The following is a 15,846-nucleotide window of genomic DNA, read 5'->3' as shown; positions in this document are numbered from 1 at the left end:
CACAGGGTTTTCCTTTCTCCAAACATAAGGCTTCTCATTTAAACCAAAAAGTTCTATTTTGGTCTCATCCATCCACAAAACATTTTTCCAATAGCCTTCTGGCTTGTCCAAGTGATCTTTAGCAAACTGCAGACGAGCAGCAATGTTCTTTTTGGAGAGCAGTGGCTTTCTCCTTGCAACCCTGCCATGCACACCATTGTTGTTCAGTGTTCTCCTGATGGTGGACTCATGAACATTAACATTAGCCAATGTGAGAGAGGCCTTCAGTTGCTTCAAAGTTACCCTGGGGTCCTTTGTGACCTTGCCGACTATTACACACCTTGCTCTTGGAGTGATCTTTGTTGGTTGACCACTCCTGGGGAGGGTAACAATGGTCTTGAATTTCCTCTATTTGTACACAGTCTGTCTGACTGGATTGGTGGAGTCCAAACTCTTTAGAGATGGTTTTGTAACCTTTTCCAGCCTGATGAGCATCAACAACACTTTTTCTGAGGTCCTCAGAAATCTCCTTTGTTTGTGCCACGATACACTTCCACAAACATGTGTTGTGAAGTTCAGACTTTGATAGATCCCTGTTCTTTAAATAAAACAGGGTGCCCACTCACACCTGATTGTCATCCCATTGATTGAAAACACCTGACTAAATTCCCCTTCAAATTAACTGTTAATTCTAGAGGTTCACATACTTTTGCCACTCACATATGTAATATTGGATCATTTTCCTCAATAAATAAGTGACCAAGTATAATATTTGTCTCGTTTGTTTAACTGGGTTCTCTTTACTTTTGTAGAAAAGAGTAACAGGTTCACAAACTTTCAAGCACCACTAACTAAAGAAACACCCCCAAATCACCATACATGGTAAGCAACTTCACTTTAAAAGGGCGATTTTATAGTTGCATGTGCGCGCATGTGCCATTACTCCAGTGACACTTGGGAAAGCTGCGATTGTGTGATAATCCCTCATGACTTCTTGTATTTGGAATGAATGTATTGCAGTGTGAGTGAAGTGAAGACAGCACATCACATTCATTTATCACTCTTGGCTTTTTACTGGTCATCTGTCTACACCTCAGAGTACCACAGTCAGCAATTACAGATTAACAGTAAAATGTATTTCTACACACACAGTTGATAGATTACACACCGGGAGTTTAAATGCCTGCATAATCACTGCTGGTCCTCTACACCTCACCTACTACAGGCCAGTATCCACAATTCCACTGCAGTGTGTGTGTAAAGTTTTGGAATGCATGAAGGTGGACCAACTCCAACAGCACATGACCTGCAATCAACCCGTCCCTGCCTCCCTCCACACACACCTTTGTGCGGACACTCACTGACATGATGCATTTCCAAGCTCCTTACCCTAACCATCACAACTCAAGGCCTAACCCCATCCCTTACCCTAACCTCATTCTAACCTGAACCCTAGAACAGCCCTTTGAAGTGAAGCCCAGCCAAAATGTCCTCACTCTGTTGGCAAAAATACATGTTCCGATCCTCAATATGTAGCAAGTGCACATGCTGCCGAAAGCCTCCACACTCCAGCAGCATTATATTCATAAGGAGATGTTGAATATTCAGCTGACTGCTTAATTATGATATTCACTAAAGAAATATCTTGAGTAGAATTCATTCATTTAAATCAATCGGTTTACTGACTCCTCATGTGTTATAGGAACACACATCTAAAAACAATGTCAATAAACAAGTAAACTACATCTACTTCCATTTAATACAACATGTGCTGAAATTACAGACAGATGCAGAACTAGAAGAAACCTGCATCACATGCACACTCAAGCACAGTGATATTCATCCTCTGCATTTAATCCATCTGAAGCAGTGAACACACGCACAGAGCAGTGGGCGACACTACAGCACCCAGGGAACAGTTAGGGGTTAGGTACCTTGCTCAAGGGCACTTCAGCCCAAGGCTGCCCCATGTTAACTGCACGTCTCTGGACTGCGGGGGAAACCGAAGCACCCAGAGAAAACCCACGCAGACATGGGGAGAACATGCAAACTCCACACAGAAAGGCCCCCATCAGCTGCTGGGCTCGAACCCAGAACCTTCTTGCTGTGAGGCAACAGTGCTAATCACTAGACCACCATGCCATCCTTTGCCTTTTAATAAAGACTTCCATGGAGAGGAATGGTCATGGCACCCTTTGATAGCCAGACATGTTACCATTTGACAGGGAACCAGTCAGAAGCAGAAGTACTGACTAACAGACAGATAGGAGTACCCTCCAATAGATAGTCATGGATGTGGTCAGAAGAAGAATGATTAGCACTCTTCAGTAGATAGAGGATGCAGAACTATTCTCACCATTTGACACAGAGAGAGACCGTCAGAATCATTGGCACCCATCGAGCGACCGACCGACAGACAGACAGAATCTTTTTGTGGACTTCAGCAATGTTACTGTAGTTGGTGTATGAGCTGCTAATAGTAAAGGAAGTGATTAAAGGGATATATTTAGTAAAAACTGAGCCCAAGAGCATGCAGTACGTGCCAATAACCACACTGGCCGCAATAACGTGGCGCTGTAACAAAATCAGACCCTCCAGGATTTCGCGATGTTGCAATTTGCAACTTCAACGCAAATTCAACCAACCCCCGCAAATTCAGGGCGGTGTTGCAATTCTATCCAATCACCGTAACTTTCCCGCAAATTTGACCAATCGTTGGCGTCGTCTTGAGGTGACGTCGACAAACTACCTTCCGCCTTACTTCTGTGTATACGTTCAAGAGAAGCAGCATGTGCGAGTCAGTGTTTATATAGGCTTAAATTCTGTTACTGAACATGTTATGTTTACAGTGAAGGACTGTGTGCACTTTTTTTTTTTTACTTAATACAAGAAATTAATGGATGCCAACATTTTTGCCAAAATGGTATTTTATTTTCCATTGTTTAGGCAGCTTCAGCATCATACTGTGAGATTCTGTTCAAACTGTTTTTTCCTTCTATGAAGCCTGAGCCATTTATTTTATTAGTTTATAATTATTGTTTAATTTAGTCTTCAGGAGAGACTGCCTGCACACAGTACTAGGTTTTTTTTTTCCTTAAATGAAAGCTGAGGCATTTACCGTATTTTCTGGACTATAAGCCGCTACTTTTTTCCTAGGTTTTGAACCATGCGGCTTATACAAAGGTGCGGCTATTCTGTGGATTTTTCTTCCACCGCTAGGGGCGCTCTAACCGGAAGTAGAATCAAAAATAAGATAGACGAAAAATCAATGCAAAGAAGAATTAGCAGATCCTTAGCAGATAGAACACGCACGACAAATTACTAACTGGTAATTATTTTCAAATCCAGCCAAGATGATTAAAGTGACTTGTGGTTTCAAACACAGGAGAAATGAAGGCAAATAAATACCGGTTATTTTCTCTTGGTTCTGTTCCGTTTTAATCAGCAAAGTTGCTGCCGTGTTAAAAGGCACTGTTCGGAAAGAATCTGTTCAGGTACATACATGTACATTTACAGTACAAAATCATTCTGTACATGCAGTAAATATCAACATAGATATCTGCGGCTTATAGCCCGGTGCGGCTTGTATATCTTTTTTTTTTTAATTTTTTTTAAAAATAGAGCGGATGCGGCTTATATACAGGTGCGCTCTATAGTCCAGAAAATACGGTAACTTCATGTTGTGCTGTGAGGTTCTATGCACTTTCACTTTTGAACCAACAGGTGCATTTGGATAAGTAAAGCCTATTTTTCTGCATTTTTGTCATCCTAGTAATCTTTTATATTGGTAAAGATGTTTATAGGACCATTTCTCAGTGTCTTTTTTAATCAATAGTTTTTCAGTAATAACTTAATATTTAACACACTCAATTTTAATCACAAAAAGAGAAAATTACAACAATTTCTCACAACTTTCACTTCCTCCCGCAATGTAATCGCAACAAAAACCTAAAAAAAAAAAAAAACCGCAATTTTCATCGCAATTTTTTGGAAAACCCTCCACATCAGACATTTTAGCCAGCAACAATCACAGAAAAGGCCTGCGAAATCCTGGGGGGAAATGCAAAACGCATTTTACTGTCGTACAACAATCACAGCCATCATGACACTGGTAAGACACAAAACAGTAGGCCAGGGGTCATCAAACTACGGCCCGCGGGCCGACTCCGGCCCACCACCTCCCTTTGACCGGCTCCCCAGCCCCTCTGCCCCCCACCACTTGAACCGGCCCTATGAGGCAATCCCCAAAAGTGGTCATGGCCTATTTTTTTTTAATTGCTTTTTGGCAAATAACATGTCTGCATCTTGTATTTTGTTGATTTTATCAATTAAAATTTATATTTAGTTATAAAACGAACTATTCATATTTTCCGAATTTTCATCATAGGCTCGCAATCAAGCAGTGACCGGGAGTGCACGCGCAGAGAACGGTCAGTGTTCAGGACAGCAAAATGGCTAGCGGTAAGCGAAAAGTTGACAGAGTGCAGAGTTTTTAAAGAACAGTGGACCACCGATTATTTTTTTCATTCAGTGTAAGGACTGTGCAGTTTGTCTTGTATGTAAAGAAAGTGTGTCGGTTTTCAGAGAATAGGCTATAATCTGCGTCGTCACTACGAAACCTGCCACAAAGAGTATGCTAGTTTGCGAGGGCAAACAAGAGAAGACAGGATTCGGAGGATGAAATGCGGACTGGCTGCACAACAGAATGTATTCCTTCGCCAAACCCAGATCAACCAGGCTGCTGTCCGAGCTAGCTATAAGGTAGCTCACCTACTAGCTACCCATGGAAAGCAGTTTACTGATGGGGACTTCGTGAAAGTATGCATGCTTGCTGTGGCCGAGGAGGTGTGTCCTGACAAGAAGGATGTGTTCAACGCGGTGAGTCTCTCCGCACCTACTATGACCAGGCGAACCGAAGATTTGGGGGACAACATGTATGACCAGCTGGATGAGAAAGTGTCAGAATTCAAGTTTTTTGCATTGGCCATGGATGAGCGCAATGACGTGCAGGACACAGCACAACCGATTCAAAAACAGCTTCTTTCCAAAAGCCATAACCGCCCTGAACGTGGATATGCTCTGACTTTATAGGTCTAATTTATTTTACTACGTGACTCTCCTCGTGCAATAATTTATAATGTGCAGTACTTTATAAGGGACTCTCCCTGTGCAATACTTTTATAAAATGTGCAATACCTCACTCCATAATGTGAAACACAACACATTCACCTCACCTCAGGACTGTGCACCTTACATACAGCACATACACCAAGTCTGTGCACCTACCTTACCTTGCAATACTTCATAAATGTGTAATATTTTATTTTATAATGTGACTCTCTCGTAAGGGCAGCATGGTGGTGTAGTGGTTAGCGCTGTCGCCTCACAGCAAGAAGGTCTGGGTTCGAGCCCCGTGGCCGGCGAGGGCCTGTGCGGAGTTTGCATGTTCTCCCCGTGTCCGCGTGGGTTTCCTCCGAGTGCTCCGGTTTCCCCCACAGTCCAAAGACATGCAGGTTAGGTTAACTGGTGACTCTAAATTGACCGTAGGTGTGAATGTGAGTGTAAATGGTTGTCTGTGTCTATGTGTCAGCCCTGTGATGACCTGGCGACTTGTCCAGGGTGTACCCCGCCTTTCGCCCGTAGTCAGCTGGGATAGGCTCCAGCTTGCCTGCGACCCTGTAAACCAGGATAAAGCGGCTAGAGATAATGGATGGATGGACTCTCTCGTGCAATAATTTATGTGCACAATGAGCAATACCTCACTCCATAATGTGTAACATAACACATACACCCCAGGACTGTGCACCTTACCCCCCCTTACACCCTCTCACTCTACATGCTGTTTGCACTGTTATTGGAGATGCTTTAATCTCATTGTACATGTGTATAGTGACAAAGGCATTCTATTCTATTTGCTGTGATCTATTGCTCATATTATAATTTCACTGTTTTTTAAATGTATTTATTTTATAGGCCTATTTATTTGACCTTTATTAAGTTCTGCACAATTATATTAATAATAACAGGCCTACCTACAATTAATAATTTACCACTCACCTTTGCCAGTGTTAATCACCTCAACTAGGCAGATGTTTCTTACCTTGACAGCTTTGATGTTATTTTTATTAGAAAATAAATAAATGTAATATCTGTGGTATTTCAAATTAAAACAAGGTGTGAAGACTCGATTACTATTTTTGCAAACAACTAGTAAAGATAAACAAATATGTGCCAGGAATCAAGTGTTGATATAAACTGGTCAGAAGGGCTGGCTCAGTCTTGGACTGTCCTCTGGACTCCATTGAGGTGGTGGGTGAGAGGAGGATGTTAGCCAAGCTGACCTCAATCACGGATAACCCCTCTCACCCACTACATGAGGCTGTGGGGGCTTTAAGCAGCTCGTTTAGTAGTAGACTGCTGCACCCACGGTGTAAGAAGTAGAGATACCGCAGGTCATCCATACCTGCTGCTGTCAGACTGTATAACACCCACAACTTGTAATGTAGCACCAATAACCTGTTTGTCGTTATATTTGCACTACTTCACCACTACTACTACCTCTGCCATCTCTCATCGATGCAATAATATAGGCCCTAAGCTATTTTTATGCATGCATATGTATGTGTATACACTGGCGCCATCTGCGGGGGGCACGGACCTTTTTGACCCCCCAAAGATAAAGTTGGGGGGGCAAAAACACCCCAATAATGAAAAAAGTAGTAAACAGTACAGATGAACTCATGTTAACTGACGATTGAAACCACCTAAACAAATAATAGCCTAGCTTTGAATGCAAAATAAGTAATCTATAGAAACGTCACCTAAAATGTTATGATCGGACATGACCCGCCCCCTTTTCCACTTGCAATATTCCAATGGTTGGCAGTGAGTGATTGACAGGTTGCACTACGCAAAATTTACACGTCCTTTAGTGCTTTGCGCAGACTTAAGATCTACCTGCGGAGCACCATGACTGCTCCGAGACTGAATTACTTGGCTGTTCTTTACACACACAAGGAACATACAGACCACATTGATTTGAAAAAAATTACCAATGAGTTCAGCGCTTGTGACAGAAGGAGTGATGTTTTTGCGAAGTTTTAGGGCTGATGGGCTATTAGGGTGAATATGATTTTCTCATGTTCATGAATATGATTTTCTCACTGCCTACTTGTTAATTTCCGTCGCCATGAAAGAGATGCGTTGTTAAAGTTTGTAAGTAAGATTAAAATTAACTTTGTCATATCCATTAACTCTTAACAGAAACTAAATTCATGTACAGTTGTCTGCCGAATTCATCTCAAAGAAAATTGCATGAAACTAAATTTGTTTATTGAATAAATTGTGTTTCATACAATGTTTAAAGTCGTGAGATTTTTTTAATGCATCATAATAAGTTATCGTTAAAATGGGCGCTTCCCACTTGCAATGGTGAATAGTAATGAATGAAAATGACTTACAACTGAGTCTTTGATATTCAACTACATACACTGCCGACGTCATGACGTCACGGTGCAAGAACATAATTCTGACCCCCCCAATGTTGACATGAAGTTGGCGCCTGTGTGTATATATATATATATATATATATATATATATATATATATATATATATATATACACACACACACACACACACACACACACAGTCTACCTGTAATGTGCAATTTTTCCGAGCCTCTCAATAAGGCAATTTTTCTATACTTTTTCATGGTAGATGATGCAAATAGCCCTTTGTATTTAATCCTTCGTTTGTCTAATTTTTATTTCTTATCTGTTTGACATTTTCTTGCTACTGTAACACGTGAATTTCCCCGATGTGGGATGAACAGTGAATCTAATCTAATCTAATCTAGTGTTGATGGCTGTGCCAGGCTAGTAATCTCTACTACACAATGAGGCCTGCTGGTGGTCATATTTGTCTGGGTCATACAACTCTATGTTATGTTATATAGCTGACCCGACCCCGGCCCCCCATCACAGTCAGGACAGACAATGTGGCCCCCAGAGAAAAGAGTTTGGTGACCCCTGCAGTAAGCTTTGTGTTTTTTTTTTTTTTCGTGCACGCTTACACACGCTAACATTTACAGCGTTTGGCAGACGCCCTTATCCAGAGTGACTTAACTCACCGATCCTTAAGAACACCACCACGCTGAACATGGAAAGCAGAGTGGGAATAACCACCCCGAAGAAGGTGGAGAGTTTCTGCGGCTGGCCATGAGCAGACCTCCGCCTCAGCACCGCCGCCGACTCCTCGCGCGCCCGCTGCTCACCGGAGTCCTCGTGCACGCTCGCCGAGAGCCGGTAATGCAACAGCGGGGTGCGTTCACCCATGATAGCGCGCTCGCACTGGCACAGTCTCCCTCCTGATCTGATCACTCAGTGTGAGCTCTGCGTTCCTGATGAACCTTTATGGAGTTATTTAAACTCCATACTCACTCACGAGGGCGGGGTTTCTACTGAAACATCATGCGCGCAGACACACACCCAGACACAGAAACACAAACAAACGACTGCAACCGCCGCACACTTCCTTTATCACCCTGAAACCGAAAGATAAAATTAGCAGTGATTGTGTGTGTGTGTTTTTAATTCTTTTCAGTTCCTCTTGCTTTTCTCTCGGACCAGTCGGCTTTAACCTGGCGTGATCATGTGACAAGCGCTCGCGCGTCCCTGCGTCACGTGATGATTCTCGCTCAACGAATCAGAGGAGCCCTTTTTGTAGGCTAAGCGGCACGCGGGGTTTGGAGCTGTTGATTGATAGATTAATATCCCGGAAATGATTTCTTCCTGGAACTGAAAGGAGCGGTGTGAGCGTCTCTAAATGATTAACATGTTTTCTCTTTCTTCTGGGATCTATCTATCTATCTATCTATCTATCTATCTATCTATCTATCTATCTATCTATCTATCTATGTTCCCTCTTTCCTTTTAAAATCCAATAAAAGAGTAGTTTGATTTAAAAATTAAATGTCTTCAGTGGCCCTGTGACTGCAAATAAAAAAATCACCAGACATGTTTGCTTCTTTAGATCTGCTGTTCTGTAAACTGTTTCAAAAATAATTGAATATATGTATTTCGGATACACATAACTGTGAACAGTATGAACTAGAGTGGCAGCTACAATTATAACGAGCTTTTGGCCGTCGCAAAATAATTGTGCATGAATAATTACTCAAACTTCCACTGGAAAAAAAGAAGTTGATTCCCAATTACTTAGCGTATCAGATCACGTGACACCGTTCCACAATTATCGACACCTAGATGATTATTGATTTTTAAAAAATCGGTATGTGGTATTAAGTTAACAAACTCTCTCGTCTCGTCTTCTTCTACTTATCCGGGGCCGGGTCGCGGAGGCAGCAGTCTGAGCATGGAAGCCCAAACTTCCCTTTCCCCAGACACCTTGGCCAGCTCCTCGGGAAGAACACTGAGGCGTTCCCAGGCCAGCCGAGAGACATAGTCCCTCCAGCGTGTCCTGGGTCTTCCCCGGGGCCTCCTCCTGGGGGGACATGCCTGGAACACCTCCCCAGTGAGGCGTCCAGGAGGCATCCAAAAGAGATGCCCGAGCCACCTCAGCTGATTCCTCTTGATGTGGATAACAATTTATCAAGGACCGTGACGTCGCCCGGTATGGCGCAGCCGGGGCCCCACCCTGGAGCCAGGCCCAGGGTTGGGGCTCGTATGCGAGCGCTTGGTGGCCAGGCCTTTGCCCACGGGGCCCAGCCGGGCTCAGCCTGAAGCGGTGACGTGGGCCCGACCTCCTGTGGGTTCACCACCCACAGAGGTAGCCGTAGGGGGCTGGTGCAGTGTGGATTGGGCGGCAGTTGAAGGCAGGGGCCTCAACGACCTGATCCCTGAACACAGCGGCAAGCTGTTGGGACATGGAATGTCACAAACCATAGTTTTTATTTAAAATTTGTTTAACATAGACTTATATTTAGTACAAAATATTTTAATATACAACCCCGATTCCAAAAAAGTTGGGACAAAGTACAAATTGTAAATAAAAACGGAATGCAATGATGTGGAAGGTTCAAAATTCCATATTTTATTCAGAATAGAACATAGATGACATATCAAATGTTTAAACTGAGAAAATATATCATTTAAAGAGAAAAATTAGGTGATTTTAAATTTCATGACAACAACACATCTCAAAAAAGTTGGGACAAGGCCATGTTTACCACTGTGAGACATCCCCTTTTCTCTTTACAACAGTCTGTAAATGTCTGGGGACTGAGGAGACAAGTTGCTCAAGCTTAGGGATAGAAATGTTAACCCATTCTTGTCTAATGTAGGATTCTAGTTGCTCAACTGTCTTAGGTCTTGTTTGTCGTATCTTCCGTTTTATGATGCGCCAAATGTTTTCTATGGGTGAAAGATCTGGACTGCAGGCTGGCCAGTTCAGTACCCGGACCCTTCTTCTACGCAGCCATGATGCTGTAATTGATGCAGTATGTGGTTTGGCATTGTCATGTTGGAAAATGCAAGGTCTTCCCTGAAAGAGACGTCGTCTGGATGGGAGCATATGTTGCTCTAGAACCTGGATATACCTTTCAGCATTGATGGTGTCTTTCCAGATGTGTAAGCTGCCCATGCCACACGCACTAATGCAACCCCATACCATCAGAGATGCAGGCTTCTGAACTGAGCGCTGATAACAACTTGGGTCGTCCTTCTCCTCTTTAGTCCGAATGACACGGCGTCCCTGATTTCCATAAAGAACTTCAAATTTTGATTCATCTGACCACAGAACAGTTTTCCACTTTGCCACAGTCCATTTTAAATGAGCCTTGGCCCAGAGAAGACGTCTGCGCTTCTGGATCATGTTTAGATACGGCTTCTTCTTTGAACTATAGAGTTTTAGCTGGCAATGGCGGATAGCACAGTGAATTGTGTTCACAGATAATGTTCTCTGGAAATATTCCTGAGCCCATTTTGTGATTTCCAATACAGAAGCATACATGTATGTGATGCAGTGCCGTCTAAGGGCCCGAAGATCACGGGCACCCAGTATGGTTTTCCGGCCTTGACCCTTACGCACAGAGATTCTTCCAGATTCTCTGAATCTTTTGATGATATTATGCACTGTAGATGATGATATGTTCAAACTCTTTGCAATTTTACACTGTCGAACTCCTTTCTGATATTGCTCCACTATTTGTCGGCGCAGAATTAGGGGGATTGGTGATCCTCTTCCCATCTTTACTTCTGAGAGCTGCTGCCACTCCAAGATGCTCTTTTTATACCCAGTCATGTTAATGACCTATTGCCAGTTGACCTAATGAGTTGCAATTTGGTCCTCCAGCTGTTCCTTTTTTGTACCTTTAACTTTTCCAGCCTCTTATTGCCCCTGTCCCAACTTTTTTGAAATGTGTTGCTGTCATGAAATTTCAAATGAGCCAATATTTGGCATGAAATTTCAAAATGTCTCACTTTCGACATTTGATATGTTGTCTATGCTGTATTGTGAATACAATATCAGTTTTTGAGATTTGTAAATTATTGCATTCTGTTTTTATTTACAATTTGTACTTTGTCCCAACTTTTTTGGAATCGGGGTTGTAAAATATATGGATGTCAGTGTTTACGTAAATGAGGAAGTAATTCTAATCTAATGTTTGTAAAGAAATTAACTGATAATGTTTAACCTGCATCAGAAAATCTTTTTGTTACACTTTCTAAGTATTTTCATAGATCACATTTTGTTAATCATTTGTTGTTGTTTGCATTAATTTCTAGTTGTATAGTTTACCAGTAAATGTCAACAGGCAAATTGACATTGTAACCGCATGAAAATCTGGGTCAAAGGTCGATTTTTTAAGTTGAGATTTTAAATTTACATCTAAAAATATCAAATGTCTACTGATATTGTAATATGTGGTAGATATTTACAGCAAACTCATCTCATCTCATTATCTCTAGCCGCTTTATCCTTCTACAGGGTCGCAGGCAAGCTGGAGCCTATGCCGCCTACAGCAAACTGTAAAAAAATATATTTTCTGAATGGAATAGAAAAATCTGAATATTTCAAGCATGTATTTTTTTATATACTAGGAATTTAATTCTGGTCTAATTCTATTTATGGCACTAGGATTCCAAATAAATAATAATAATAATAATAATAATAATAATAATAAGTTCAACTTATATAGCGCCTTTCAAGAAACCCAAGGACACTTTACAATTATAAACAAAGAAAAAAATAATAACAATAAAAAATAATAAATAAATACTCTATAATTACTCTACAAATACTCTTGATTGGGTGATGTGCTCCCATCACCCAATCAAGCATCCAGCCAGAGCAGGTCATCATATTTTTTAACCATATTAACATGCCATTGTTGTGTATTATGCCTGATGTCAGGACTCTCGTCTCTGCGAGCCTACCACACAGACTTAATACTTGTGTCATTTTTGGGGCATACCTAACAACCTATTTTCTCTCCCTCTCCCCCCTCCAAAAAAAAAAATCTGTCCCTCTGGGTTACATGTCGGTCCTGGGATCGAGATGCTGACCTCTTCTGCTCCTCGGACCTGCCTGATCCATCCTGGTGCCCTGTGTCTGGTTGGAGTCTCATCGCATCGCTCCTGTGGAGGACGGCCCCATGAGGACAGTTGAAAGTCACACCTGGAAGACGCTCTGGACTCTTACAGTAATGCTTTTATGGCTGAGGACTACAGTTGACTTGCTAATTTAGGACTGGCAGTTGTCATGAACAGTTTTGCACTCAAGTTTCCATCAATGAAGAGTTACAACATCAACGAAACTGTCTTCATGTTAAAACTGTTAATATTATAGTCATGCTGTCTGTTGTTGCCCAAATGAGGATGGGTTCCCTTTTGAGTCTGGTTCCTCTCGAGGTTTCTTCCTCATGTCGCCTGAGGGAGTTTTTCTTTGCAACCGTCGCCACAGACTTGCTCATTGGGGATAGATTAGGGATAAATTAGCTCATGTTTTAAGTCGTTCAAATTCTGTAAAGCTGCTTTGCGACATTGTTTATTGTTAAACGCGCTATACAAATAAACTTGACTTGACTATAAACATTCCATTCTGTTATGAATCAGAAAAAAAATTATAAATCACAACACTTTTTTTTTTAAAGTACTTCATCTACTTCAACAATGTTACACAAAGATCGATCCATAACAGTCGTCACTTAATTCCACAGGGTGTTGATAATGGTGGACACCGGTGAAAGTGATCACTATTATTGACACCTCACGTGACTTCTCAAACGCACGTTTAGATACAAAATGGCGACTGTCAAATGAAAGCGACAGAAACAAAGTAGGTTTCAACAAGGAGATCATGAAACATCGATGAATCTGATCAATAAAAACATTTCCATGATTTGTCCACCATGCTTACCTGCGATGATGACATTCGGGTTTTCCTCAAATTGCTAATCATGCTAAAAAAAAAAATTCCATCTCAGGTAACGAGCTGTATCATCAGACGACAAGATCAAAGGGCGAGGGGGGTGTTCCGGTTGATTAATTAATCAATAATAACTGTTGTAACTGAAACTCACCTTTGTAAAATTTTTTTTATTGGTAAATCTGAAAAGATGTTGATAATTATGGACTGTCGATAATTGTAACCGCCGGTCTAATTTATTAAGATATTAATCCCCATATTCAGACTTCAGACCACGCACCATATTTAAGTCTGATCCTGGCATGGAGCGACACCACACTAAAGCTAACTTTATTCTTTTTTGTACGATTTTTGGCCGTTTTTCCCCATAGCACACGTTCTCACTTACATTATAGCGGTTATAAACAGTCATTCCCTCACCAGCCTCTTTTTTCCCTCTCTCTACAAGCTAACAAAACAAAAACTAAATGAAGAAACCAAAAAAGTGTAAGCTCATCTATCCTGAAGATGTCGGAAAACTTGAAGTTACAGCTTAACATCTGATTATTACAAACCACTGACACTCAAAACTAGACATGTTCGATAAAGATAAGCATCTCCTTACAGAAAACTTCACCATATCAATGATTTTTTAAGCTGTTTATTATTAGTGGAGCATCCATGCATAGTAATGAGCTGTTGTTATAGAAACAATAATGTATTAGAACGAGCGCATTAAAATAAATTGTTGTTGAAGAAAATCAACACCTGACCAATCAGAATGCTGAATTCAGCAATGCTGTGGTATAAGATGGTACAGATTCTGAACAGCTCGGTCGTTGACGTTTGGATCATCTGCATCATGTGAGCACTCAAACACATGCAGGGTTGTGTCCTGTGGTCTGATCGGCCTGGGGAAATGTGATATGTGTGTGTGTGTGTGTGCACACGCATAGAACTCCTATAGACGCGCTCCTTCCTGTTTTCACACTTTGTGATTTCTCTGTTCATTTTCTGTCTGGGGCGGCACAGTGGTGTAGTGGTTAGCACTGTCGCCTCACAGCAAGAAGGGCCGGGTTCGAGCCCCGTGGCCGGCGAGGGCCTTTCTGTGCGGAGTTTGCATGTTGTCTGCGTGGGTTTCCTCCGGGTGCTCCGGTTTCCCCCACAGTCCAAAGACATGCAGGTTAGGTTAACTGGTGACTCTAAATTGAGCGTAGGTGTGAATGTGAGTGTGAATGGTTGTCTGTGTCTATGTGTCAGCCCTGTGATGACCTGGCGACTTGTCCAGGGTGTACCCCGCCTTTCGCCCGTAGTCAGCTGGGATAGGCTCCAGCTTGCCTGCGACCCTGTAGAACAGGATAAAGCAGCTAGAGATAATGAGATGAGATGAGAAATTCACACACATGTATGTGAAATATACACATTTGACATTTGACATCATTTTTTGCATCATCAGTACATGCTAATAAATAAGCTAAATAAGACAAACATGCAATATGAGCAGTATAGCAATATCGTTTTTATTTGGATATGAAATCTAATAATATTTTTATTGCGGCGGCACGGTGGTGTAGTGGTTAGCACTGCCGCCTCACAGCAAGAAGGTCCGGGTTCGAGCCCCGGGGCCGGCGAGGGCCTTTCTGTGTGGAGTTTGCATGTTCTCCCCGTGTCCGCGTGGGTTTCCTCCGGGTGCTCCGGTTTCCCCCACAGTCCAAAGACATGCAGGTTAGGTTAACTGGTGACTCTAAATTGACCGTAGGTGTGAATGTGAGTGTGAATGGTTGTCTGTGTCTATGTGTCAGCCCTGTGATGACCTGGCGACTTGTCCAGGGTGTACCCCGCCTTTCGCCCGTAGTCAGCTGGGATAGGCTCCAGCTTGCCTGTGACCCTGTAGAACAGGATAAAGCAGCTAGAGATAATGAGATGAGATAAGATTTTTATTGCATTAGGACAGTTGCTCATTTAACTAATGCCTCGGGTTTTATGATCTAGCTCTAACATGTTTTTGACTTTGTGTTCATGTGGTTGTCCTGTTGTTAAACACTTGTCCATGTCCATCTTCCGAGAGGACATTAGGGGAACAGTTTGATTTAATGGAAACTGAAAGTGTTCAGACTTTCACAGGAGTGATGCTGGGGCACTATGGGTAATGTCAAATCAAGTTTATTTTTATAGCGCTTTTAACAATAGACATTGTTGCAAAGCAGCTTTACACAATTTTAGTGACTTTAAACATGAGCTAATTTTATCCTTAGTCTATCCCCAATGAGCAAGCCTGTGGCAATGGTGGCAAGGAAAAACTTCCTCAGACGACATGAGGAAGAAACCTTGAGAGGAACCAGAGTCAAAAGGGAACCCATCCTCATTTGGGTGATAATAGACAGCGGGATTATAACATTTTAACAGTTTTAACATGAAGTCTGTTTTGTTGAAGTTATAAACTGTTCATTGATGGAAACTTAAGTGCAAAACTGTTCATGACGAACTGCAGTCCTAAAGTT

At 42.0% G+C, this 15,846-nt stretch overlaps 1 protein-coding gene across 1 annotated transcript in view; it reads right to left on the bottom strand.

The window, feature by feature from the left end:
* The window catches only part of zgc:153039 (uncharacterized protein LOC767698 homolog), a 73,927-nt gene extending 65,288 nt beyond the window's left edge, over positions 1-8,639 (bottom strand). The window contains exon 1 of the mRNA XM_060943405.1: positions 8,109-8,639. Within this exon, the coding sequence (XP_060799388.1) occupies positions 8,109-8,313 (205 nt within the window). The 5' untranslated portion in view covers positions 8,314-8,639. The remainder of the gene's footprint in view (positions 1-8,108) is intronic.
* Positions 8,640-15,846: the final 7,207 nt, after the last annotated feature.

The sequence above is a fragment of the Neoarius graeffei genome, chromosome 16, assembly GCF_027579695.1.
Source record: "Neoarius graeffei isolate fNeoGra1 chromosome 16, fNeoGra1.pri, whole genome shotgun sequence".
NCBI classification, from domain to species: domain Eukaryota; kingdom Metazoa; phylum Chordata; class Actinopteri; order Siluriformes; family Ariidae; genus Neoarius; species Neoarius graeffei.
This window is presented reverse-complemented; position numbering and strand designations above follow the sequence as displayed.